Genomic DNA, 25,314 nt, shown 5'->3' on the forward strand with positions numbered 1-25,314 from the left:
ACATTTGTGATCATCTGACCTGGTGGTTCCCTCTTTAATGTAGTACAGCAGACACTCGGACATCAAAGGATCCTCATTGAGGTTCACCAAATGAGGCGTCTGACCAAGAAGAATGACATTTAGTGACGAGCAACTTTAGCTAGTGAAATAATTTAGCATCTGTGTGGAAAAGTGTGCTTCTTACAGCAAGCTATATCGATAGCGGTTAAACGCCATGCAGTAAATTTACTTCCCACAGCATTTAAATGTGGGTGTTTACCGTTGACATATGTACATAGGAAGGCGAACGGTTCATAAATCACTGAAATGGGAACACAACCATTATATATTCCTCCATGTTTACACCCATCCGTGCCGTCAGTGCAAGTAGATTAAGGAAATGTAAGTCTCATCTGACATGCCTACGCCATACTCCTCTTAAAGAGAACCTCACAGCACTCAGTGGAGAGACACACCGCAGAGCGACAAACCTCGTTAGGGGAAAACAGACCAACTGTGTCTATAAACACAGGCTGGGGCTTTCTGGGGCAGTCAGAGGGCTTCGGGGCAAATAAGTAAGCAATTCGTTGATTAATTTTAAAGATAAATGTTTCATTTTAAAGACTGCTTGGAGACATGCAACATAATACAATTGATTTTTATTTTACCTTTTTAGGAGAGAACACACCAACGGTGCCGCCATCTTCTCGTATCGCCACACCCATTTCTGCCAGCAGGGCCTCTCTGTGGAGAAGCGATGTTCTCGATAAACATAAGAGGCAATTCACTGTTTTTTTTTTGCATGTGCTTTTTGCTTTGTTTCTGCACCAGTCAGAAAGCAAGTTGCATTAAATATATGCAGAGGGAAAATACTCAAAAACACTAAATCTTGCTTGGTGATTTTTTTTGTCTGTCTAACTTAGACGTAACTTTTCAGCAAGATTTAGGAGCTTGTTTTAAGTTACTTATTCCTTGATACTGATTATAAAAAGTTCTAGTTAAAAGTGAAATAATCTACCTGTGGAAAAAAGACATTTTTCCCCATGTTATAAGGTAAAAGAAAAATCTTCCATTGGAACTAATACCTTTTCATCAATATATTTTTCATGAAGTCAGTAAATCATTATAGACAATTTCCATATTTTTTTAGGCCATCAATTGTCTTCTGCTTTGTTGGCCACATTCTTACTATTCTAGACTTGTGGTCAGGGGCCAAACAAAATCCTTTTACGGTCACAGTTTGAACCCTCCTTGTCTAAGTGGTGCAACAACCATTTCTACTGGTTGCCTAAATAAACTCCCACCATCTTACCTTTCCATTCTAATGGCTTCTGTCCGGCGGAGCTTTTCTTCCCAGGTCTCGTTTAGTTCGGCAATTATTTTCTCAGTTTCCTGACATTTGGAAACAAAAGGGGGACAGTTAGGATGCATGTACATGTGAGAGGCCTTCCGGAAACTCCATCATGGCCACAGCTTAAAAGACAAGCTCCCCAACCCAGATTTTTGTAAGCCCGATTAATCTGATAATTTATCAACAAAAAGTCAGAAAATAATATTTTAAAAGGGGCATTTACTGTGACTATAGGAAAATATGGCAGAAAGTCTCAAAAACCCGTGTTGGACGACAGAGGGGTCGACGGTAACGAAACGTTAGCTTTGAAGTGTAACACGGGGGAAGAACCCGGATTGTGACAGAGGATGTGGCCTTGTAGCCAACTGGTAGATTTCTCAAATTATGTTAGATAGCCTATTAAAATTACCCAGGTAGGTCTGGCTTTAAATGACAAAACAGAAGTTGTGTACAAAATATATTTTATTTATTTACAATATTAAAAATAGACTTTATTCTATTTTAAGAAAAACCAATAAAGCACAGCAATCTAGTAGAGAGGTTAGGAGGAATCTGAGCTTTAAACAAAACAAACCACTACAACCCAAATTAGTAGAAACACAAAATAAGGTTAAAAGGATGACAAAAAAGAAAACATAAATCCCAAATTACATATATCACTGTCCTATCTGTAGGACAGTGATAAAGAACTGCCCTGAGTAAGTGCATCTGTAAAAATGGGCTACCAAACTGTAGTTCTGGCACCATAAGGGTTCTAAAGTGCTTATACTAAAGCCCTGGTTCCAAGGCGGAATAACCAAGCGGCAACACCATTCCGATCACCTAACAGAATATAAGCGTAAACCATGCTACTACCTGAGAGCATTAATACCAAGAACATGAGAGCATAACAGGCAACAGCAGCTATCTTAATTGGTCACAACTGCACTAAAGGTATATTCAGACCACTGCAGTGACAATTCACCAACATATAACCCAACCAAAGGTCAAACTCGCACCTCCCACTGCATGCAGCGACTGGTGTAGCAGCCCACGCCTGGAGAACCAACAGCTTGGCGTGCGCACCCGGCGCCCATATATACTAATGAGCCAGGCAACGCTGCAACCCTGCAGTGAAGGTGGGGGAACGGGGCATGGTGTGTTCATAGGACCGACACGGGTGGGAATTTCCGGCCACTTCTGCAACAGCGCTGTTTAATGAGTAAAACCACCCAGTTTTAACAGAGGAGTTTTTTTAACAGAGGACCCAGAGTTGAACGTAAAGACTCAAACCGCAGAGGTCCGTTCCGCCTTTAACATGGCAAATTGAAACATGGAAAACAACATGGAAACAATTCTCCAATTGACGCAAGTCACAGTTTTCGAGACTTCCGTCAAGAAAACTCTGACACTCTAAGAAATTAAGGAGGAAATTAAAGTTGCCAACAGCCGGATTGATAACGCAGACTAGCGGGTAGAAGATGCTGAGGTGCGCTTGCAACACATTGTAGGAAGCTACAATCACGGCTTGTGGATCAGGAGGGAGAATGTTCGGATTCATGGACTCAAGGCTGTGCAGAGGACGGCGCCGGATCGATGACGGAATTTATAGGGAACCTTTTGCGAGAGAAACTGGAGCTGCCGCCGACTTTTCCCTTCCAGATAGAAAGAGCTCATCGGGCTCTGCCGCCGCGTCCCTCCCCGCAATCACCACCGAGATCTATAGTGGTGAAGTTAATGAGCTTCAGAGTGAAAGAAGAGATTATAAAGAAGGCATGGCAGAAGAAGGAATTCATGTACGAGGGGAAGAAAGATTTTCTGGATCGTGACTACGCCCCAGAGGTGCTAAAGAAACGAAAGGACTACACGGAAGCGAAAAGAGTACCCGGCGAGACTGCGTGTTTTCTACGAGGGAGAGACGCGGATCTACAACACGGCTGAGGAGGCGACCAAAGACATGGCGGAGCGAGGGCTGCAGGTGGCGGTGACCAGACCAGCGGAGAACAGCTTGGAGAAGATCAGACGCCTAACTTGGAAGACCATCGGGGCCAAGAAAGGACCGAAAGATACAAACAAGGATTGCAATGTTTTAGGAGAAGAAGTCGGGATGTGATTTAAGGGCCACTGCCTTTTAAAAATGAGGTATTTAAGATCTTTTAAGTTTTTTTGGATGGCACTATTCAAGTCTGAAGGGAGAAACGGGGGTTTAGTGAATGATGACTCGGGTCACGTTAACAGACTTTTTGGGTTTTTTAAAATTATTTTTCCCGAGTGAATTTTTTTTCCCCATTAGGGTCGGGGTATCCTCCTTTTTTGTGAATTTTGGAGCGGCGGAGTAAATATGAACAAAGCTGCAACAGAAAGGGCCCACTCCCTCTGGGCAGGTAGTCCATCATGGCTTACAAAGGGTCAAAGCGCAGACCCCACTCTTGGAAGTTCTTTTGTTAGTCACAAGTTCATCAGTGAACGTTCTAAAATTGTTAGTTGTGTGTTCATTATTACTTTGTTTATCTGTAGCCTAAGGGTCCTTATGTGGAAAATAAGGAGTTACATGGTGTAAATGACAGCACAGAAAAAGGTATTAAAGTTGGCCTCTTTTCATGTGAAGGGGATGCTCTACCCAGTTAAAAGGTCTAAAATATTAGGAAAATTGAGAAGGGAGGGGGTGAGAGTGGCACTGCTGCAGGAAACGCACCTGACAGAGAAAGAACATGAGAAACTTACGAGAAATGGTGTTAATCAAGTATTTTACTCATCATATAGATCAGGCCATAAGAGAGGAGATGCAAATATGGATATCAGGAAGATTCATATTTGAAAAGCTTTCAGAAACAATAGACAAAGAGGGGAGATACGTGCGGATTAAGGGGAGATTAGGAGAACTGGTTACTATCCTGAACATGTATGCCAACCCCAGGCTCTGACTGGTCATTCTACAGAAAGATGTTTGATTTAATGACACAAGACGTTGGAGGCAATGCGGAAAAAACAGAGCGGGTCACTTCCATGTGTTTTGGGATTGTGCCTACAGTACATGGTGCCCTATTGGCAGGATTTAAAGAATTGTATGGACAAGGTACTGGGGGTGAATATTTCACTCACATTTAACGATCTGTACTTGGGAAGACGGATGGAAAGATTAACAAGAGCAGCTGATAAATATATGTATAGGATTATGTTGGTAGCAAGCAAAAAAGCCCTTATTAGGAAATGGTTGAAGGCAGAAGCTCCTAAAAGGGAAGATTGGGTTGTCGTAATGCATAATATTTATATCATGGAAAGGCTGACTTTTTCTATCAGATTAGAATCTAGAAAATTCAAGAATTATTGGAAAAATTGGCAGGGTTTTATTTGACCATGGAGATCAGACTTTGTTGATTAATATTGTGGGTTTGGGTACCCTTATAGAGCGACAGATTGTAGTTTGCTTACAGTTCATTTCCGATGAGAAGAGTTTTAAAATTGTGATGACTTGGGAAAAGAAGAACAGACAAGAAAACCTCATTTTGATTTAATTTTTGTAATTTATTTTATTGTTCTTTGTTCTCTTTTTAATTTTAATTAGCAACTGTATGGGTAGATTGGGTAATATTGAGATTAGCGAAGTTGTTGTGTCCAATGCAGGCACAGAATGTATGTGCAGCTTCTCTTGGATGATATGTATGGAACATTTTTAAAAAGGAAGAAAAAAAACAAAAGTCTGTATGTACACTTGTATGGAAAAAAAAATTTCAATAAAAATGTGCAAATTAAAAAAAAAAAAGTTGCATCTACATGTGACGTAGCTACTGAACTGAACACTGGGCGCTCACCTTCAGCCGCTCGATGGCTTCCTCGCTGCCTGGGCTGAACATAATGCGGTCATGAAGACTGGCAATAGAGGCGGCGCGGCTGGACAAGGCTGAGAGGGATGGCGATGGGCTCATCCCCGTCATGGCATTGGTCACTGTGAAAAGATCATCCCTTTGATTCTCAGCTTGGCCTACATCGATATTGCTCGTGCAATCAGACATGTCTATCAGCGCGGGGCACAGGGGGTGGTTAGGAGGTCCGTAACAGGTAGTGAAGGGAAAAAAATAAAATAAAAACAAAAATAAGAGAAGAGAGCGAGAGTAGAAATGGAAGAACACAACATGGCTTCAAACACGAGTAACTTACAGTATAATCTGAACAGCTTGTTTAAAAGCGACGGCAGCGGGAGGAGGAAGCTGCACAGAGAGCATGGCAACTTAAATAAAGCAGCAAAGAGCCAACCAGCCACCAAAGAGCTAACAGAAAATGCATTGACTTTATGAAGCTATAAGCAGTGACTCATTTCAAATGAAGGAAATGTAGCCACTTTACAGTAACTGTGTTCAACTTCCTGGTTTGGATAAGAACCCTAAATGCTTTTAGTAGGATTTAGACAAACAGGATTCATTAAACTTTTATTCTGTTTTTCATATATAAGCCAAACATTTCACAAATCACAAACTTAAAGAGTCTGTAAGGTTTGACTAGCCCATCTGTTTTTAATACAAAGTTGGTCAAGATATCAAAACAAGCAGTGAAAACAGCCCTTTTGTGTCTTTATAAATAGTATAAACATTCGATAAATCTCAAGCACAAAAATCTTTGCTCAGAGTTGAATTATCCAGTTGAGATTTAATCTGATTAAGTGTTTTATCTTTTTAAGTATCTTTTTTTTTTTATCTTTAAGCATCTTTTATGTGTGGTGGCTAAAAATGAAACTGCTAATACAATATATGATCAAAAGCAGTCAAGACTCACTAGCCCTTAAATTAATTCAATAAATTAGAATACATGTTCTGATGAGTCTTGTTTGTCAGATAAAAAATAATTTTAAGCAGGTAATAAAGATCATTTCCATTAAGCCCACATTTCTGGTTTTAAAAATAGTTTTTTATTGGTCTGATGTAACCTTCTAATTTTAAATGTCATGTTTTCATTAGCTTTAAGTGGAAATCATCACAACAGAAATAACAGGCTTTCCATCTGTAATTAATGTGTATAATATGTTTCATATACAGATGAACTTCCTAAAATAAACAGGATTTTACATAATGTTCAAATGTATTGAATGTGCCTGTGTAGCTGAACACAGCACAGCATTTTTCTTCTTGGTTTTTAGTGTGACCACACTTTGGCACCAACACCTTCACATATAACAGGCTATGCATTTCAAAAATATACTGCATGCAGTTGTATTTTTCTCATTCTCTGTAATGAGAATATTATCTATGTGCAAACAAGAAGCTTGATCTGTCTTGTTAATATAATTGAAAGTAGGAATGCATTTGCTGAATTGTGAACTTATTTGATTCATCAGGCAAATATTACACTAATGTAACGTTGGGACTTTTCTTAATCCTAGCTTTGTTGTGACTCATTAACACCTAGGATCAATTCTTTGCATAGTATCAACTATGTAGCTGCTGCTATGGCAACAGAGTACAACAAATTGGCAAAGTGTATGACATCTATCCATCTGGAGAGGTTTATTCTGCCAAGATGCACCAGATAAAATTGTCTCTCCAGCCGATAAAGGGGGAGTGTTATGAAAGGGTATAAAAATGAGATGAAAAAAATAATACTCTCTGTGACTGAATCATCATTTTACTGTTACTGCACATTTAATTGTCCCAGCTGCCAGGGGAAATAGATTAAATCAGACACAAACCCTGCCAGGAAAGAGGGAGACGTCACTTTTTATAGCATGGAAGTTAATGACTGGGATGAAATGTATCATACTGCTTTCCGTATGCTTTTTATACTGTATTGCTGTCCTTTTTTTGAATAATGAACGCTAAAACACTGCCTATTCAATGGCACATCTAGGAAGATTCTGTTTTTTGAACCGGCAGCCTAAGCTGCAGAGAACATCGACAAACTACTCATGCTGTTGCAGTGAGCGCCATAGCAAAAGCAACAGCAAAAAAAAAACACATTTAAAAAGAAAAATAAATAGGAGACACACGTTTCAAACCCTCTATGTCAGCGCCAGTTGCTCGATAGGCTGGATGAGGTTGAAACAGAAGTTAATAGAGAGAGACAGAAAAGAGGAAACCTTTACATAGAATTTTCATACCAGTAAAAATAATATCATGCTAATTTATTACTTTTAAAAGTATTTTAAATATTTAAACCCCTTGACTTTTTTTTTTCATTTTATATTGTTACAACCACAAACTTTGTTGTATTTTATTAGAATTGTGTTCAATAGACCAACGCGTGTATTAAACATATTGTCTGTGAAGTGGAATAAAAATAATACACGATTTTCAGTTTTGTTATACAAATAAAAATCTGAAAAGTGTGGTATGGATTTTATTGTATTTTATAATACTTATACCAGATTCGATATAAACCTTTTCATTATAGCGCTAGCTGAATTTGCAGGGGAGCTTGCAGCCTTTAAGAGACTTTAACTTCATTCATCGTTCCACCAACTCAGCTAAGAAAACCAGTTTAAGACAAGTATCCCCACAGCATGATGCTGCAACCACCATGTTTCATGGTCAGAGATGTGTATTTACATTGATGTGCAGTGCTATTTTTGTGGCAGACATTGCATTTTGCATGTGGGCCAGGAAGTTTTGAACACTTTGATGTTATCTGACCAAAACACCTTCCTCTCTGTTTGCTGTGTGCCTTACGAGCCTTCCAGCAAACTGAGCACAGAGCAGCTGTTTATACCGAGATCAAATTACGCACAGGCGAACGCTATTTGACGATGATTAAGTTAGTTTCTACTTGGGCATATCAAAAGGTGTATGAATGGAAAGTAGCACATTTTTACTGCTACTTAATCATTTACAGCAAACTAAAAATTCTAATAAAATACATTGGAGTTTGTGGTGGTAATGTATCAAATGTGGATAAGTTGGTTGACCAGGCCTCACATATCCCGCAAAGTTTAAATTGTCATTCATGCTAAATAAAACTTTTACAACTTCAGTTTCATCATCATTTAAATAACACACTTGTACACGAATAGATGGCAGGCAGAATTTGATTTTGTAACTCACTCTCAATGATGTCACCCAGTCCCTGGGCATACAGGAGGTCTTTCAGACGGGACACTTCCTCTTTCAGCTCACGCACCAATCGGTTGTTTGGATCCTCGTTGATGACAGCGTTGCAGCGAATCTGTTTGGCACGGTCAGCATACCTGTGGATTTGAGAAAAATAAATAAATAATTAACAGAAGATGCTGACACAAGAGGGAGGTAGAGAACAAATTACCATACGTGATGTCTAAGACACTGCAGCCTGAAAGCTGCTGCAATTTTTGATGTGTTTAATGTGATCCAGCCTCTGCCGTCTACCTGAGGGTGCTGAGGGTTTCATCGTAGTTGATGTCAGCTGGACTCAGAGCGGCAATCATCGCCGTTCGAGAATTTCCCCCTAGCAACACGGAGAGAAAATATGTGTATCAGCATTCTCCGGGTTCAGTTTGAGTTTATTAATGACTGCAATTAAAAAGCACATTCTATGTACCCAAGTTCTCTCTCAGCAGCCAGGTTAAGACTGAATCTCTATATGGAATGAAGCTTTCCACTTTCTTCTTCTTTTTATTCTGTGCAACGAAAAGAAACAGATTTTTTTCTCTTTCAGAATGCGGGAGACAGATTTTTTTTTTTTTTTTTTAAAGTTAAATGAAATGAGTTACCTTGTTCTGTCCAGAATCCTAAAAGGAATAGAGGCAGGAGGAAAAAATATCTTAAAATCTTAAAATCTGCCTCGTCTTTGAAAATATACCAGTCAGAGTAAAACTCACCACTTCTGCCAAAGCAGAAATAACTTTCCCCAATGTGGTTAAAGACTTGTTGATATTAGCTCCTTCCTGTCATTTTACAAAGAGATGTGATTTAATTCACTTTTTGTAACATGGATATAATGTACATTAGGATTTCCTTAAAGCCGTTTCACCTTAAGCCTGGTTCCTTTGGCTCCTGTAGAGTCCGCTCTCTCGCTGCCGGCCAGATCCACCAGGCTTATTTTGCTGACCTAGAGGAGCACCATCAGTTAATATTCCAGCATATTTAATGTTGCACATTATCTGACAATCAAAAAATATACAGCTATCAATAACCATTGCAGAGAATTAGATGAACCTTATGACCTGCAAGCCATCATTGATTTTTCCTTAAGATCAAGATTTCTCCCAGAGTCCTCTGTCACAGTTAGGAGAAGCGGAAGCGCTGTCTAAATGGATCATTTCAGTCAGGATGTGATAATAATCTGCTACCTTTTCAGAGGTGTTGTCGGTCTCCGCATCGAAGCGTTTCTGAGTAAATATGATGTTAAAAACTGCGTGAGAGCGACTGCTGGTTTCATTCATGTTGGTGGCAGCCACAGTCCTGCAGAGAGAGTAGAGTTTAATCAATTCACAGAGTCCATGTCTGTTTACTAGAAGGTTCTACAGTAGCATGTTTGTATCAGTTACTAGGTATTTACTCAAAGTAATCTTAATTATGAAACCCGTTGTTGGAACACTTCTGTTAATTCCCTAAAAGTGAAGTTAGTTTTTCCTTTTAGCTAACTGAGAACATTTAGCTTTCCCCAAGTAATTTTTTTCTGGATAAACTGTAAGGCACTAATGTTGAAGGTTTTGGTCAATCAGCTGTTAAGACTTCGTTTATATTCATACTCTTATTTTTAAGTGAGTGAAGAACATTTACGCAGCAGTTCTTTCCTCTCCTCCCATTCTGTCTCTTGTTTTCCCGCAGTAACTTTATTTCAAACAAGAAGTATACAAGAAGAAAATAAAACATGGACAGTAGAGAACAAGAGATGAACAAAAACACAATATCTAAGGGCCTTATACAACATGTCATTTGTAATGTGAAAATTAAATTGGTGCTTCAAGGTAGTCTTTCACGGGCAGATATTTGAATAGAAGTAAGTGTTTTAGCATTAGCTTCTGCTAAATACCATGTTGGTGTATTGCTATAGCGTTAGCAGGACTAACTTTTTAGCTAGCAGTGCCCACCACATTATAAAACAACGATTAACCATTTATTGTGTGAGAGATAAAGACAGACAATATAATACTCATATAAAGAGGTGTAACTCCACTACATTGACATAAAATATTATTTTGAGGCATTTACTGATGCAACTGATGCATTGCTTTTTCCATGATTCAATAATTGTACAACATAGAACTTCATCATTTCTAAAACAACCAACAGATTTAACTGAGTGATACCTGCTACAGAACATTTAACCAAATTTGTGGTGCGTGTATAAGTAAAAACATATCTGAATTAGAGAAAATTCTCAATATATTCACAATATAATTTACGTACGCACTCAATTATTGTTTCTAAAAATCATAAAAAATATATGTTGTATGTATGTTGTGTTAATCCTGGAAAAATATAGTGAACTTATCATATGGTTCAATCACCTGGCTTTGTTGCCAGAGTCCATCAGATCCTGGATGTCGTTGTAAGAAGTGACAGCCAGTTTGGACAGGTCCTCAACGTACGGACCCATCAGAGGATGTTCTCTGACGCGGAGGTTCCCTTTGTTCTTAGGGTTCAGCAAGTCCCGCACTCGTTCACAGTAGATCTCCATGTAGCTGACCTGTTCAAGTGCATATTTAGTTTGGATTAAGAGGCACCTTTGAGAACAGAAGCTCCTTATCAGTGGCCTTCAAGTCTTACCTCCACAGAGTAGGACAGGCTGTTGTCTGTATTATCATTGATCTTCGTGAAAAGATCTTCACAAAGCTAGAAAGAGGGAAAAAAGGCATTCAATAAAAAATCAATTCAGAAAAAAGTTACTTCAGTTAATATGCACTGGTTACTGTGTCACTACCAGTGGGATGATTCCTTGCTGATCCTTGACATCCTGTTTTCCCATCATCGTGTAGGATTTGCCCGCGCCGGTCTGACCATATGCAAAGATGCAGACGTTGTATCCTTCGAAAGCATGAAGCAACATTTCCTCTCCGATGTCTTTGTACACGCGCATCTGGGAGGCATAATTGATATCCTCTGGCTGGGGAGTGAGATCAATATCTTGTAAATTGGACAACCCAAGACAAAACAGCTCGCTCTAATGGAAATTTGTCTCCTTGTTGAGAGGTATAGTTGCAGAATGAGTTACCGATGTGTGCGACCAGTAGGAGTAATCAAAGTTGAAGCTCTTGTTGTCTTTGGCCTGCTTGGGGTTGATGATGGCTGAAAGACAGGACAAGAAACATGGGTCAGTCGGAGGGTGGGAGCTGTCTGAGTGAAACAGTACCTGAGCTGAATCAGTCAAGTTGTGCGGACAGACCAGGGAAGGCCTTAATTTGTTCCTGACAGAGGTTAGGCATGGTGCTCAGACCAATCAAATCCCTCAGGTCCAAACTTGAAACTAAATCTGCTGACAACTTTGGAAGTATACATCAAAACATTTCCTGAGACTTAAGGGCCAGAATGGACTGAAATACACCAAATGAGACATTATTGTGTGGTGTTACAATAATTCCAAGATGAATGACAACTACAGTTTGCCATGGTTGGGTGCAGGTTCAAGTTTATTTTTGGCTCCAGATACTATGATGAAGGCTTTTGTTTGGCTTTGAAAGGTTCTGGGAAGCTTGTTCTGAAGAAGACGGGTGCGTGGCAGACAACTACTGCAATGTTTTCTCTTCCTACTGATGTAACTTGACAGGATGGATTATTTTCAACAGTGCATGATGTACACCTTAAAGGGAATATATCAGGCAAACTCCACTTTTTTAGCCCTTCAGTACATTTTGTTTTGTACTTGGAGATTCTGGGAGTGCAGAAAAGTTGAATTTAGTTTCTCCATGTGCTGCATAGATGTCTTTGTTTGAGGCATATTTGTCAGTATGATTAGTTTTCTCCATTCCCTCTTACGTTTTTTTGAACTATTACAGCTAAACAAGGTCATGGATCTCTGGTGAACCAATTTTCCGAGTTCAAGGATGACCAAGCTGAAAGTGTAAAGACCAAAATGTTTGATTGTTGGTTGTATTACCCCCATAATTCATTACACCATCCCCCCAGCATCAAAACATCTTCAAAGTGCCATGTCACCTGAAATATTATTATTATATTATAATTGTGGTGCCGACTGCAACTCTATTTATTGTTCAGCAATTTTGAGTAAATATTTTTACTATCTTCCGAAGACTTCTGCAGGTAACTCCGGTAGACAATTTCGCAATTGAGTAGCAGAAATAAAATCAGCCTCTATAAAGGGTAAAAAGCCATTTTGTTACAACGTGCCATTTTAGAGCACCTAAAATTTTGCTTGGCAGGTTTGCGCTCAGCTCCTCTTTCTGCTGTTCAATAACGTGTCGCTCTCTCTAAGTTTTTATTTGTTTGCATTCTAAAAAAAAAAAGTCTCTTTGTCATTGCTAATGTCATTCTTTGTTGCTAGGTGACTAAAATGTTGCTGTCATTTAATATCTTCCTGTCTTCATTCTCTGTGTGCTCAAAGTCACAATCATCCATTTCATGTTCCATCTTTTCACTCATACATTTAACACAATTTGTGCAGCATTTCCATTCTGTTGGTACAGCTGATAATATCATAGTAAACATGTTTATATTGCAATTATTTTTGGCTACCAAAACACCATTATACACAGATCATTCCTGGGATAAATGATGATGATTCAGGTGTACCAAGTTAAATTATGATGTCTCATCCAGTCATAACTGACCACTAACCTGATTTGGCTCCAACACGACTGCTACTGTACCCTTTAATAAACAGCTTGTTTAAGGTTTAGTAACTGTGTAACTGTCTCAGTCTCAATGTGTCTCAGGAAATGTATAAATGTGGAGTAAATACTGTAAAAATGCAAAATCTAGCCAAGTATGTTGGTCTAGTTTATAGTGCAAATATCTAAGCACACTTGAATTCAGACAAAACTGAATTCAAATCATCAAGATTTAGGAAGATTTAAGGAAATAATTCCTTGATATTGATGAAAAAAATGCTAGTTTTTTTCATCAATATTGGCAGATTATTTTACTGGCAGATTATTTCACTCATAACTCGCTTACTGACAAACATATTTTTTGTCCGCCTATTGGTTAGCCCAACCAAAGGCAGCATATTTAATAAGGCGAGACCAGCAATGAAAATACTTCCTCTGTGCTCCCAGAGCAGCAGATCACTTTCTCTACTAATGCAGATGTGGTCAGTAAGAGAGGAAAAACCAGCAGCTAAGTACATTCTCCAGTACTCACCCTATGATTCACTACACAGTGCAACACCAGGCTATGAAATATGGGCCAGATTTCAGCCCCATTCTTCACTATGACAAAAATTTATCAGCATAAAAAAAAAACAATTTCTGCATTTTTCTTTTGATAAAAAGTGTGACACCCTCATTACAGATCCGACTACATGTTGTTATATAAAACATATGGAAACTTAGTTTTAATCAATTAATAATTCTAAATATCAATTATCATGTTTGATATTGATGATATTGTTCTAATCTGCATGAAAGTTGTTGTGTCATACATATTAAGGAAGAAGCAAAGAACACAAAATACTGTTTTCCAAATAAATAACTAAAATGACGACACAAATCATGTTCACCAGGAGACACAGATCGCTTCAGCAAAGATTGGATCTTAAAATAAACCACAATCTGTCCAGGATGAGTCTCTGCTGCAGAATATTCTCCTGATGCTGACTCATCCTGAATTTTGCTCTGATTCAGATAAAGCGAGCCCCCTAGCTCATCCACAGAAGGACGTGGAAACACCTAGCACTCTGATCAGGTGATTACGTTAGGGTGACTGAGAGGTTACTGGGAAACACAGAAGCTAACCTAATCAAAATGCACTCAGTAGTTCAGCTCTGATAAAATCTCGACATCATTTGAACTCACAAAAGACAACAATCGTGTTGGTCATGCAGCTTCTGATTTTGCAATGGAATTGCTTCAAGAAAGCCTAAAAGATGCTCCTTTCATGAAACAGATCGGCTATAAGACAAAATATGGCAGTATTAGCTTGTACTAAGGTGAATTTTAATGGAATCCAATTTCCCCACTTCTCTCACATGAACAGAGATTTTGTCTTTTGCAGGACACTGTAATGTAAATAACTTTTGCTTCTAAATATCACTAAAGATTATAAACATATCAATTATGTTCGTCTGTTTAATAGGCATGCTAGGCAGGTGTACAGTGATTTTAGAAAGTTGAAATTTCTCTTCATGGCTTACACCCACTTGGTAAATACAAACAGTAGTTGGCACACTTCAGCTAATCTGCTAATAGCGGAGCTAATTTTTTGTTCAGCATTTCTGCTCATTTTGAAATGTTGCCGTTTTGGAAACTTTCAGTTGAATAAAATTTGACCTTTGTGTTGACGTTTTGGTTCTCCGCTGTTAGGAGCTAGCCGTTTATATTGATGCTCTTAAGCAGGTGAATCCTGTTTACGCAGCAGCTCCATTTCCTCTCCTCACCTTGTCTGTCTTTTTCTCTCCAATAACTTTATTTCAAACAAAAAACATACAGCAACAAAATAAAACACAAAACAAAGAAGATACAGTATAAACATAAAAACAATGTATCAAGGCATTATAGAACATGTAAATTATAATGTCAAAATTAAATTGGTACACCAGGGTTGTAGTGATTGAGGGCAGATACAATTTGAATTGCATGTAGTGTTTTAGCATTAGCTTCCACTAAATATAGTGTAGATGTGGTGCTTTAGGGTTAGAGGAACTAACTTTTTAACTATGGTTCCCGTCACTGTATTTAAAGGTATTAAACTATATAAGCTTACTGACATGAAAAGGTCAGACAGAAATATATATATATATTTTTTTTTTTATTTACCATTTTTAATGTTACAGGATATTTTTCAATGTTTAAATTGACTTCAGACTAGACTATAGTGTGATGGTTGTATTTGTTTATGTAAAAGATCATAATTTGATCAAATCAGAATATACCTCATCAAAAAAAAAGTCCTAATTTCACTGCCGATTATTTTGTGCATTATCGACTAAAATCATAGTTGCTTTTCATTCATGCTTTCAGCGTCCTTCAGTGACATATTCCGTGTTTGTATTTGTCACAGCTGCTGGGTTTTCATGTCATGGTGACTGAGTGATGCCGGTCAGGCTGTCACGGATGACCTGGCCCAGTCAATAGAAGAGTAAATGTGGCTGCGTCAGCAGGTCTGAGACAGTGGAGCTAAACCCACTGACTGACTGAGAGTCACAGACATGCTGCACTTAGCAGCAGCAGCTGTTTGCTGCTTTATGATGGGCTGCTGCCTGAATTACGATGTATGGATAGAAGACACATACAGAGTATGCTGTACTGTCAAAGAAATGCTGCAGGAAGATAAACAAAAGGAAACAGTTGTGACTGCTGTACTATTTTGTGTCAACACTTTTACAAAAATTGAACTGTAATAATTTGATAGCATACTAAGAGCTTCAAGGGTACAGAGTCCAAAGATAACATGCACTGCAAAAACACAAAATCTTACCAAGTGTTTTTGGTTTAGTTTCTAGTTCAAATATCTTCACACACTTGAAATAAGACAAAACTAACTTACAAGTAAGACATAAGAGTCTTAAGTTAATACTAATTTAATTTTGATGAGAAAGTACTAGTTCCATTTGCAGATTAGTTCACTAATAAAATGGACAAAATGTCTTGTTATAAGTAAAATAATCTGCCAATGGAACTAGTACTTTTTAAAATCAATAATGAGAAATTATTGGCTTAAAACAAACTGCTATAACTTACTGAAAAGTTACTTGTAAGTTAGTTTCGTCTTATTTCAAGTGTGCAAAGATATCTGTACTAGAAACTAAACCAAAAACACTTTTTAAGATTCAGTGTGTCGGATGTGGTTGAGAACAATATTTTTGAAATTCAGCCGAGATCTGTTCACCAAGAGTTAGCGCGCTCTCGTCTTCCAAATACAGACACATTATTCCCCTGCGTCTCTGTCCCCTGCATCTTAATTAAGGTCGGCGTGGGAGGAAACATCTCACACAAGACTGCTGCCATTTTCTCTCTTTGTGGGAATCAAGCTATTGTTCCACTCCTGAGTGTCAGCTAGAGAGCTCAGAAAAAAGAAAAGAGACACAGACACAAATTCCAAGGCTCCTTCTTCCCTTCCCTTGTTTTGGCCAAGACTACGTGGGGACAAGGGGGCATTTATGCCCAGCCTCTGTATCCCCTCCAGACACTGCCACCAATGGGATTTCTCTTCATGACGTCAGCCTGCTCATATCCTCCAGCCCACTTCCAGAGCTATAGACTCTGTTTGGAAGGAAACAATCTGCTTTGCCCAAAGACTGGCAGTCGAACTATAAGCATCTTTGTGTGGCTGAACAACATGGAGTCCATTAGTAAGGGTGGCATAATGCTGAGTTCACTATGAATTCTGCTCATGCCAATTAAACAAATTAAAAATAGAGATGGACTTCTTTGGAATTTGTGATTGTGATCAATTCCTGCAGGATGTTTTTGTCAGGATCTGTGTTTTTCTGTGTTTATTTAGAGTTTTCTGTGTCCTTGAGTCTCTTCGTTGTCCTGTCCTCCCCTTGATTGTTCCCAGGTGTGTCTCGTTTCTGTGATTACCCGCCCATGTATTTAACTCCACCTGTGTTCCTTGTTCCTCGTCGGGTCCTTGTCGTTGTATGTCGTTGTCAATGTCTAGTCGTCGTGTCCATCTGCCTGCTGCTCGTTGTTTGGACTGTGTTCCCGTCATTAAAATCATCATTTTCATTTCTACCTGGGTCTCAAGCGTCTGCCTCACCACCTCACACCGCACCGCTTCATGACAGTTTTATGCATCAAAGCATTTATTCATATCCTTCTTTTACATCAAACTCAACAAAGTGCATCAGTATCAGGCCACAGAATGTCTAACTTTTTATGTTTAACAGGAGGTTCGCCTTCTGTACGCCATGTCAAAATGAAATGTGAAGCTAGCGCTTTCGGTTTTAATACCTCATGACTTGTAAAATCTTTATGGTTATGTGCCGTTTTATGAGCAAGTGGAATTATTGGCACCTTTCTGGGGTAAACATATTAAATGTAATTGGATCTGACAGAGGTTCACAATATGAAACTAACTTTTTGATCTACAAAAGCTGATTCATCCTGCACTTTATAGACTTTTTGCTCACATATGCAGATATATATATATATGTTTTTCCTCACTCTGAAGATTTTCACCATTATATTGGAATCAAATAGTGCTTTAAGATAATTTAATCAGAAATGATGTCGTGTCTGACCTGACTTCTACTATAGCTCTGATCAACCTGACGATTTGATTATATTTTATTCTGTGAAACTGATTCCCCCAGACGTTTTCCTTCATTTTTTTCCTTATTTTTATTTAGCCCAGGGAAAAAAGATATTTGATATTAAGAATCTCTTTTGCCTTCAAGAATGAACCAAAACCAGGTTTATCCATCAAGCTAGCTGTCGGCCAGCGTGAGGGAGAGCTTCCTGGCCAAACACCAGCTGTGTGTTGAGATATTCCCCGTCAGCAGTGTCAGAGATGGGAGTGTGGGAACTGCTTCTGCTGCCAGAGTCTTTAAACAGCAGTCTGATTCTGGACCAAAGTAAGAAGTCCTCTTATCGGTTTTTCGAGCGATGTTCTGAAAAGGTGGAGATCATTCCTCCTTACTGCCCAAATGTAGAGTTTAAAATTATGCGTGGAAATCTTTATGCTGAAATTTCAGGGAGTAACACAACCTTTAATGACATTAGACTTTATTGAGAAAACATTGGATATTTATGTTATTTCCAAATTAATTGCTTGATCAAAATATATTTGTGTGACAACCTATTTGTACTTTTTGATTCTAAAAGATGTTCCTGTAAAATCCATAGGTCCAACTGAGGCTACAATGTTGTGAATCTCTAAATATTTTTAGAACCTATACATTTCATTATGCATTTAGGGAATCTTGAATTAAAACAAAAACAAATTACTACTTCAGACTGAATTTGATAAATTATGATTAAAATCAATTATATAAGAAATTTCAATGCAGAAATTTAACTGAAGTAGCTGGATCAAGTGCTAAAAGAGTGACTAGATCAGCATTATGTCCAAGGATATTGTTTTTATACAGTTCCGTGGCTAAAAACGTCAGGTTTTACAGTCTTCTGTCTTCACTGCTATAAAGACAGAAGAAGACAAATGAAACTGTAGAACCCATCATGTTACAAAGGCCTTTTTTAATGTTTGCTACACCAAAACTGCAAACATAACCTCAAAGAAAAGCATTGAGGCCCAGAAAACGGCTGTACAGCCTGTTATCAAGTCATCCGTGTCATGAGGAGGGAGATGACTAAATCAGGCCAAACAGTAAATATTTCAGGATGTCCAATCTATTATTGATGAACGGCTTTACCTTGCAGAGCAGACAACATATCAAGTATCTTTCCAGTCTCCTCATTCTGCTCTCCCTAAAGTCCCAGGAATGTGGAGCTCTGACCTACAAACAAAAGCTATCAACACAAACCAAAAACTTTTTTTTTTTTAAATTAATCAAAACTAATGTCAAGTTATACTTTTGTGACATTCTTACAGATTTTGTAACATCCACTGTACATTTCTCATCAGTGGCGGATTTGAGCAAAATGATTACTTTGTCTGAAATAAGGAACATTTATTAAATCCTGCTTTTACCATGAAAAGGTCTTTCTGTAATTACATGTCTGATTAAATCTGATGGAGATTAATCCACCTGAAGTGTGACGCTCAGGGATTAGTTTGGTAAACGTCGACCCGGCAGAAACGACTGCTGTCGTCGTATGAAACCAGAAACAGAAAAATGACGTTTTATTTCTGGGACTGAATAAAGTCAGACTTTAAGTGCAACATAAATGCTCTGCTCACGTCGTGTCTTGGGAAAGACCATGCCTGTTTACCATGAATTAATGTCAGTCGCTCCTGATGGTGCGCAGAGTTAATTTCTCTTTGACTAATCCCGTCACTAAGAAAGGTCAGAGGTCAGCATGAAAAACAAAGCAGCTGGGGGAGCACGAACTCAAGTCCTCTGATTCATGAACTCAAACTTTGATTTCCACCCTCCTGCTGTCTTCCATGTGTAAAGTGTTAAGACAATAAAAACATGGATACAAACTGTCATTTATTTGTGATAGAAACTCTGTGTTGTCATTTTAGCGCCGATGTTCGGGTTGGGCTACTTACTGGTGGTGTTTCCACACATTTGGATGATGCATTTGCTTTCTTTCTCCGTCTCTCTTGAGTTGAAGGGGCGGACCCGCACCGCCACCTTCACCGAGGCCCCTGCCATGGCGATGTCTTCTCAGCACCTCGGGGGGCCTTCTCTGGAACCCAGACGTGGGGCCTGCAGGTCTCTGAAAGGGAGGACAAAGTGTCTTTATTAAAATTGACTCTTTTCTATCCCCAACATGATTTACCCCATTAAACCTTCATAATTTTTTTTCACATTACAACCAGAAACCTTAATGCATCTTATTGGGACTTTAAGCAGAAATAAAAATTGAAAAAAACAAAGTAGGGAATACGTACAAAGTGGAAAGGAGAGATAGTTTTCAAAATTCTTTTTAAAAATAAAAATTCTTAGCAGAGTGACGAGCAAGTCTTCAGCTCTACTACATTTTGGTTTACTCGGGGGGGGGGGGAGTTCTGTGATCTTCAATTTTCGAGTTAAGCCACAGATTTCCTATTGGATTGAGATGGGGAACTGGAACCTGACCAGAGCTGGACGAAATGGCTGAAAAACATGTCACCGTGTAGGCGTTTTATACCAGTCGATGTTGATAATTATTGATTAGTTTTTAGTTTTAAATATCTGACATCCTGCCAAACTGATGGCGTGACCTTTCCTGTTTTATCCACAGTTTTCATATCATGCCGCGGTTGTTTACTTTTATGCGCCTGAAACCTGAAACCGGTGCTGAGCAAGTCACTCGACAGGTTGTCGCTAGGTAACCAAAGAGGGAGGAAGTTGCTAGGTAACCAGAGAGTGAATTAGTTGATATCGCTCACCTAGCTTAGCTCGCTGTGAGAAGTTGGGGTGCTAAAGTATTTCCTCTGCCTACATCTCCCAGAATGCTGTGCGGTTCTGGATCAGTGAATATCAGATGTATTATCTATTGACATTGATCATGTCTCTTTCACAATGTATATTGAAGGTGTTTCCCTCTTCCTCATGCTGCTTGCTCACCAAGTTCATTGAGATCTCCACAAAGCAGCTGGTTTACACTGATTTAATTACCCACAGACGGTCACTAATCATTAATCAATGATATCTGAAGGCGATTGGTTACAAGGGGTTTCATTGAGCGATATCACAGTAAAGACAGTCAGCATGATGCCACATCCTTTGGATTTTTATTTGTGAACAAAATCTGAAAGCTATGTATTTCCATCCACTTCACAATATCTTCAACCTTTCATGGAAGATATAACATAACAATTTTACTAAAACTTGTTATGTAATGAAACATAAGAGAGAAATGAGACAAAACACAAAAAAGGTTCAAGGGGATTTTCATACTTTTGCGAAACGATGGGACTGACTTTTGACTTTTATGTCAAAACACACTCAACATTTGTTGTGCGAGTCATGTTACACAGCTGTTTTCTCATTTTCATATTTGACCAAATAAAAAATAAAAATAATAGAGCAGCCCAATATTTTGCAGTTGAGGTGACCAGGACAAAGGAGGCAGGCAGGGACGCATGGCTGTAAAATAAATAAATAAATAAAAAAATAAAGGTCATGCGTGGTCAGCTGCAGCTGAGGAAGATGGATAATAAAGCTAGCTGTAACAAAAGAAGTGCAGCAGCAGCTAAATGTCAGGATGTTTATCTGGATGACAATGGGACTGAAACAGACCAAAAATCTGGGAACTGGCATCAATTCAGCAGGGCAGCTTCATGTCACATTGTCTTACAGAAATGAAATTTAAAAAAACATAAAAATCAATTTGCTTCTGATCAGTCTGGGTGTGTTTTAGGAGCATGACTCATCGTCAAAGTGCAATCTATCAATGTTAATGTCAATTAAGAGACCAGTACTCTACATTCAGCCGTCACTGCTGCTCCCTAACCTTACAGCACATCCTTCAGAAAGAGCATACTCATTCCTGTTGTTTGTTAATATTCATGGACCGAGGTAATTAATGTATTAGGATGCGAATATGCGCCCTCATTTTATGGTCTAACTGTCTGTCATCATCACTGATTCAAGTGTACCTGCTGTGTCATCCTGCTCTCCTGAAATCTTCATAAACGTGGCACCAAGCATATTCATCTATCAGAGGTGTTTGAGAAACCTGTACCAGCAAAAAGGCTTTTAAGGTTTAATCTTATTGTGGTGCAAACATGATGCTGCGGATGATAATGACACAAAAATGTAAAAGATTAGCAGTGAATTAATATTAAAGTTTTTTTTTTAAAATTTCAGTTAAATTTAAATTCTTACTGGGGTCTATGGAATGAAATTAGACTTTTTACAATACATTTTTTTCGAACATCTTTTATTACTCTTCATAAGGGGGGTATGATGACCATAATCTGCTCCATAAAGCTCAGGACAATCAGCTGATGCTGCAGCTCAACTGGGCGGCCACCATCTTTCTGGTGGCAAATGCTGTAAAATGCCCATACCCTTAATATCTGTCCTAAATGATCACGTAGTAAGCTACTATTTTGGAACGGAGCCTCATAAAGTGGTGACGTTTGCTTCATATTTTGGCACCTTTTCAGAATGACATGCTGGTTTCAGGCCTATGGTGGGATAAAAGTAGCTAATATTTTTTGACGGTTCATTCAAAGAACAAAAAAATATATAGCCGAATTATCATTTCTGAAGATGGAAAATAACATTTACTTAAGACTTCAGCCAGTGACTCTGCATTTATGTCAGCCACCCCTCCCTCGCATTTTAAATGTAACCCGTTTTATAATTTATAGACGCAACAAAATAAGATGACAGCGTGACCTGTGTAAAAGTGTAGAGCATAATGTCATTCTGCTGCTGAAGGCTACCGTGTTTTCATTACTGACAGCCTTTCCACTGGCCGCGCCCTTGTGCTCATTCACTCCCAAGAGGTTTAACACCCAGTAAAGAAGGACCGTGTCATTCAAAATATTTGAAAATGGACGACACACACAAAAAACAGGAAAAACGGGGTCGCCTTACCTCCACACAGTTCCTGGGAACAGACCGTGTTTGTCGTGCCTGTAGGTTTCACATCCAGACCCCGTGGATACCTCCACTTCCGCCGCTCTCCTCCAGGTCTGTCACCAGCCTCTCCTCCTCCTCATGAAACTGGGACGGGGAGGAGAATGTCAGCGACGAAATCTGCCGACCAGAACACCCGCCTCCTCTGCCCCGACTGGCCTTTTCCACCCTAACTGGACCTCTCTTGAGGACTGAGGAGGGAAGGTGGCCCCTTTGGCCGCAGCTTTGGGGAAGCGAAGCGGTCAAAATGGCTCTGTTGTCTCGGTGTCTTTGGTGAGGATGCTCGAGCTCCACTGAGCCGGTGACATCACCACCGGGGGGAGGAAGCGGCATCGATGCAGTACGGAGAAGGCAGGCAGGGGAGGAGGCGGTGGGATGAATAGATAAAGATTAGGACGTACATTAGGACCCCGTAAGGGCTACGGCAGGAAAGAAAATATTCACGCTAAGAAAGATGTTACTGTGCATTATATAAGGGAACATACTGTACATACGTTTTTTTAATATTTCAAAGTAGGGGCGGGACGATAAGGGAAAGCATTATGTAAAACAAAAATGCACATGTGAATCTTAATAAATTAAAATATCATGGAATATATTCGAGTATAGTTATTTTAGTAATTCCAATGACAAATTAAAACAAATATTTTGAACACATTCAGTACACACAATGATTTTAAGCAAGCATAAGGCGACAGTCCAGAAGAACAACTCATTTTTAACAGGCAGGCAGGGCCATTTAGCTGAACCAGACTCCAGAGGGGCAGACTACTGGAAGGACAGAATTGATAAAAGGATGTTGTTGCTTACCAGTTGCTGGAATAATAATAATAATAATAATAATAATAATAATAATAATAATAATAATTTCAGGAGCAACATCCATCTAACCTTTTGCTTAGTTTTTCCCGAATGGCTGATGCCAATCCAGTGACTATATGCGTAAGGAGAAGCATCCAGAACACGCATACTCCATAGAAAAACAAAAGTGGACAGGATTTGAACTTAGGACCTATTTGTTTTGAGGCAGCAGCCTTAACCACAGTGCTGGGATCGCATTTCCTGGTTGGAAAGAAATCTACTAACCAAAATTACTTTACATTTTACTTAAAATGATCCAATAAAAATGTATCCCAACTACCTTGATCAGACCTAATGTCAGAAGAGAGATTTTGGGGAGAAGACTTTAGTCAGTATAGTTTGATTAGAGAACCAGAAGAAATTGTGTCGACACCTGCACAGCTCAGGAGTGTAACGGTTAACGGGTATCTGGCTTGTGCTGTAAGAACGATCCTGCTCACAATTGTCCATCACAAAACTAAATCTGTCCTTTTAAAGGAAAAAATAGCAAAATCTGGAAAACCAGTAAGTACTTTTAATGCAATCTGTATCTTAAATGGGAAGGATTGAAAACTGTTCTAATGAAGGCATGAGGGAGATAAAGTCTAGTGAACAGAAGCTCTGTAACTGGTAGGAGGAGGGAACTGAATGATCAGGTTTCAGTCAGTGTGAAACCTGATGCAGTTTTATTTGTGACTTTGCTCTTTGCACTGACCAACCGCTCCTATAGTCTCCAGCTCTCTGTCATAAATGCATTGTGTTTTACTGTGTAGCGTAGCATCGCTCCTGGACGTTCTCTGGGTCCTCCCCTGAATCATTTGCAATACAAGATCATGATAAGTTCTGACATAGACACCAAGGTCTGTCAACATCTTCATCAATCGCTGGATAGAGGAATGACAGGAGGTTTGAATAGCAAGTTAAAACAATAAAATTAAAACAAAACCTGAAACCAATTTAAAAATTGGTTTCAGGTGAGCTTAGTCAGAGGAACGTGGAAGAGCTGAGGCAGAAAGCAAAGAGGCAAATTGAGGGAAGGACAAATTACCAGGGTGACAAAGCCTGACACTAACAATAAGTGAATGTGCTAAAATGCACAAACACAATAAATAAGTTTAAAAAAAAACACACACACAAAAGAATGAACATAGCAAACATGATGTAAGTAAACAAAAGGACCTTTCCAGCAATAAGAAACTAGAATCACAAGACTGATCAAAATACCAACACAAAATCTAAAACCCAACACAAGACATGCTACCTTTTCTAACTGCCCTTTAAATCTGCTCTACATGACTAAATTTGGTGGCCTGGCACTCTGAATAATTGACTTCCTGACTGAGCTGTTGCCTTGATCCCGACTCGAAGGACATGTTTTCTTAAAGAGATGCACTCGGAGTGTTTCTATCAGAGTGCGGACATAAAAATGACCACCTATGTCTTTCAGCATGGAAACCACAGATCAAAGTCCAGGTCTGATGAGTGCTTGTGACTCATACATGTCCTGTCAAAAGATTCTCCCACCTGAGCTGTGGATCTCTGCAGCTCTCCCAGAGCTCCCATGGTCCTCTGTTTTATTTGCGCCTTTCCAAGCCTGTCAAGTTCTTTTCTCACCCATGTTCTCCAACAAATCTCTGAGACTTTCACAGATTTAAGAGTAAGCTTGATTTAAGAGTTCAAGTTACATACAGGTAGATTTCATTTTTGAATGGTCAGTTTTTATTTTGGATATTTAAAATATCTCCAGTGCGGAGTGTCCTGTACAAAATTAAAGTTCATTACTGGCATTGTTGTACCATTATTAATATATTTGTTGAAAATGGTTTCAGAAGGACAATATTATCATTTATGGAAGTCATTTCTGGGAACAATTTGTCATCCAGCAAAATCTGTTATCGTGATAGGCCTATTTTTTTCAAACGTGAACTCGGGATTTT

The 25,314-nt window shown here is 38.9% G+C and overlaps 1 protein-coding gene across 16 annotated transcripts in view; it reads right to left on the reverse strand.

Annotated features, from left to right (window-relative positions):
- The window catches only part of kif1aa (kinesin family member 1Aa), a 48,571-nt gene extending 25,711 nt beyond the window's left edge, over positions 1 to 22,860 (reverse strand). For 5 of the 16 annotated variants that reach the window (XM_028027650.1, XM_028027654.1, XM_028027652.1 and 2 more), the window contains exons 1-18: positions 22,496 to 22,860; positions 19,510 to 19,679; positions 11,429 to 11,502; positions 11,138 to 11,320; positions 10,984 to 11,049; positions 10,725 to 10,903; positions 9,561 to 9,672; positions 9,242 to 9,319; positions 9,090 to 9,155; positions 8,982 to 8,999; positions 8,810 to 8,888; positions 8,638 to 8,716; positions 8,338 to 8,480; positions 7,287 to 7,325; positions 5,122 to 5,255; positions 1,292 to 1,371; positions 648 to 723; positions 20 to 99 (exon numbers count right to left, since the gene is read on the reverse strand). In XM_028027650.1, coding sequence (XP_027883451.1) covers positions 20 to 99; positions 648 to 723; positions 1,292 to 1,371; positions 5,122 to 5,255; positions 7,287 to 7,325; positions 8,338 to 8,480; positions 8,638 to 8,716; positions 8,810 to 8,888; positions 8,982 to 8,999; positions 9,090 to 9,155; positions 9,242 to 9,319; positions 9,561 to 9,672; positions 10,725 to 10,903; positions 10,984 to 11,049; positions 11,138 to 11,320; positions 11,429 to 11,502; positions 19,510 to 19,615 — 1,592 coding nt within the window. In that variant the 5' untranslated portion in view covers positions 19,616 to 19,679; positions 22,496 to 22,860. The remainder of the gene's footprint in view (positions 1 to 19; positions 100 to 647; positions 724 to 1,291; positions 1,372 to 5,121; positions 5,256 to 7,286; positions 7,326 to 8,337; positions 8,481 to 8,637; positions 8,717 to 8,809; positions 8,889 to 8,981; positions 9,000 to 9,089; positions 9,156 to 9,241; positions 9,320 to 9,560; positions 9,673 to 10,724; positions 10,904 to 10,983; positions 11,050 to 11,137; positions 11,321 to 11,428; positions 11,503 to 19,509; positions 19,680 to 22,495) is intronic. The other 11 variants (XM_028027661.1, XM_028027659.1, XM_028027658.1 and 8 more) reach the window with 5 other exon arrangements.
- Between the last annotated feature and the right edge of the window lie 2,454 nt (positions 22,861 to 25,314).

This window comes from Xiphophorus couchianus, chromosome 9, assembly GCF_001444195.1.
Source record: "Xiphophorus couchianus chromosome 9, X_couchianus-1.0, whole genome shotgun sequence".
NCBI lineage: Eukaryota > Metazoa > Chordata > Actinopteri > Cyprinodontiformes > Poeciliidae > Xiphophorus > Xiphophorus couchianus.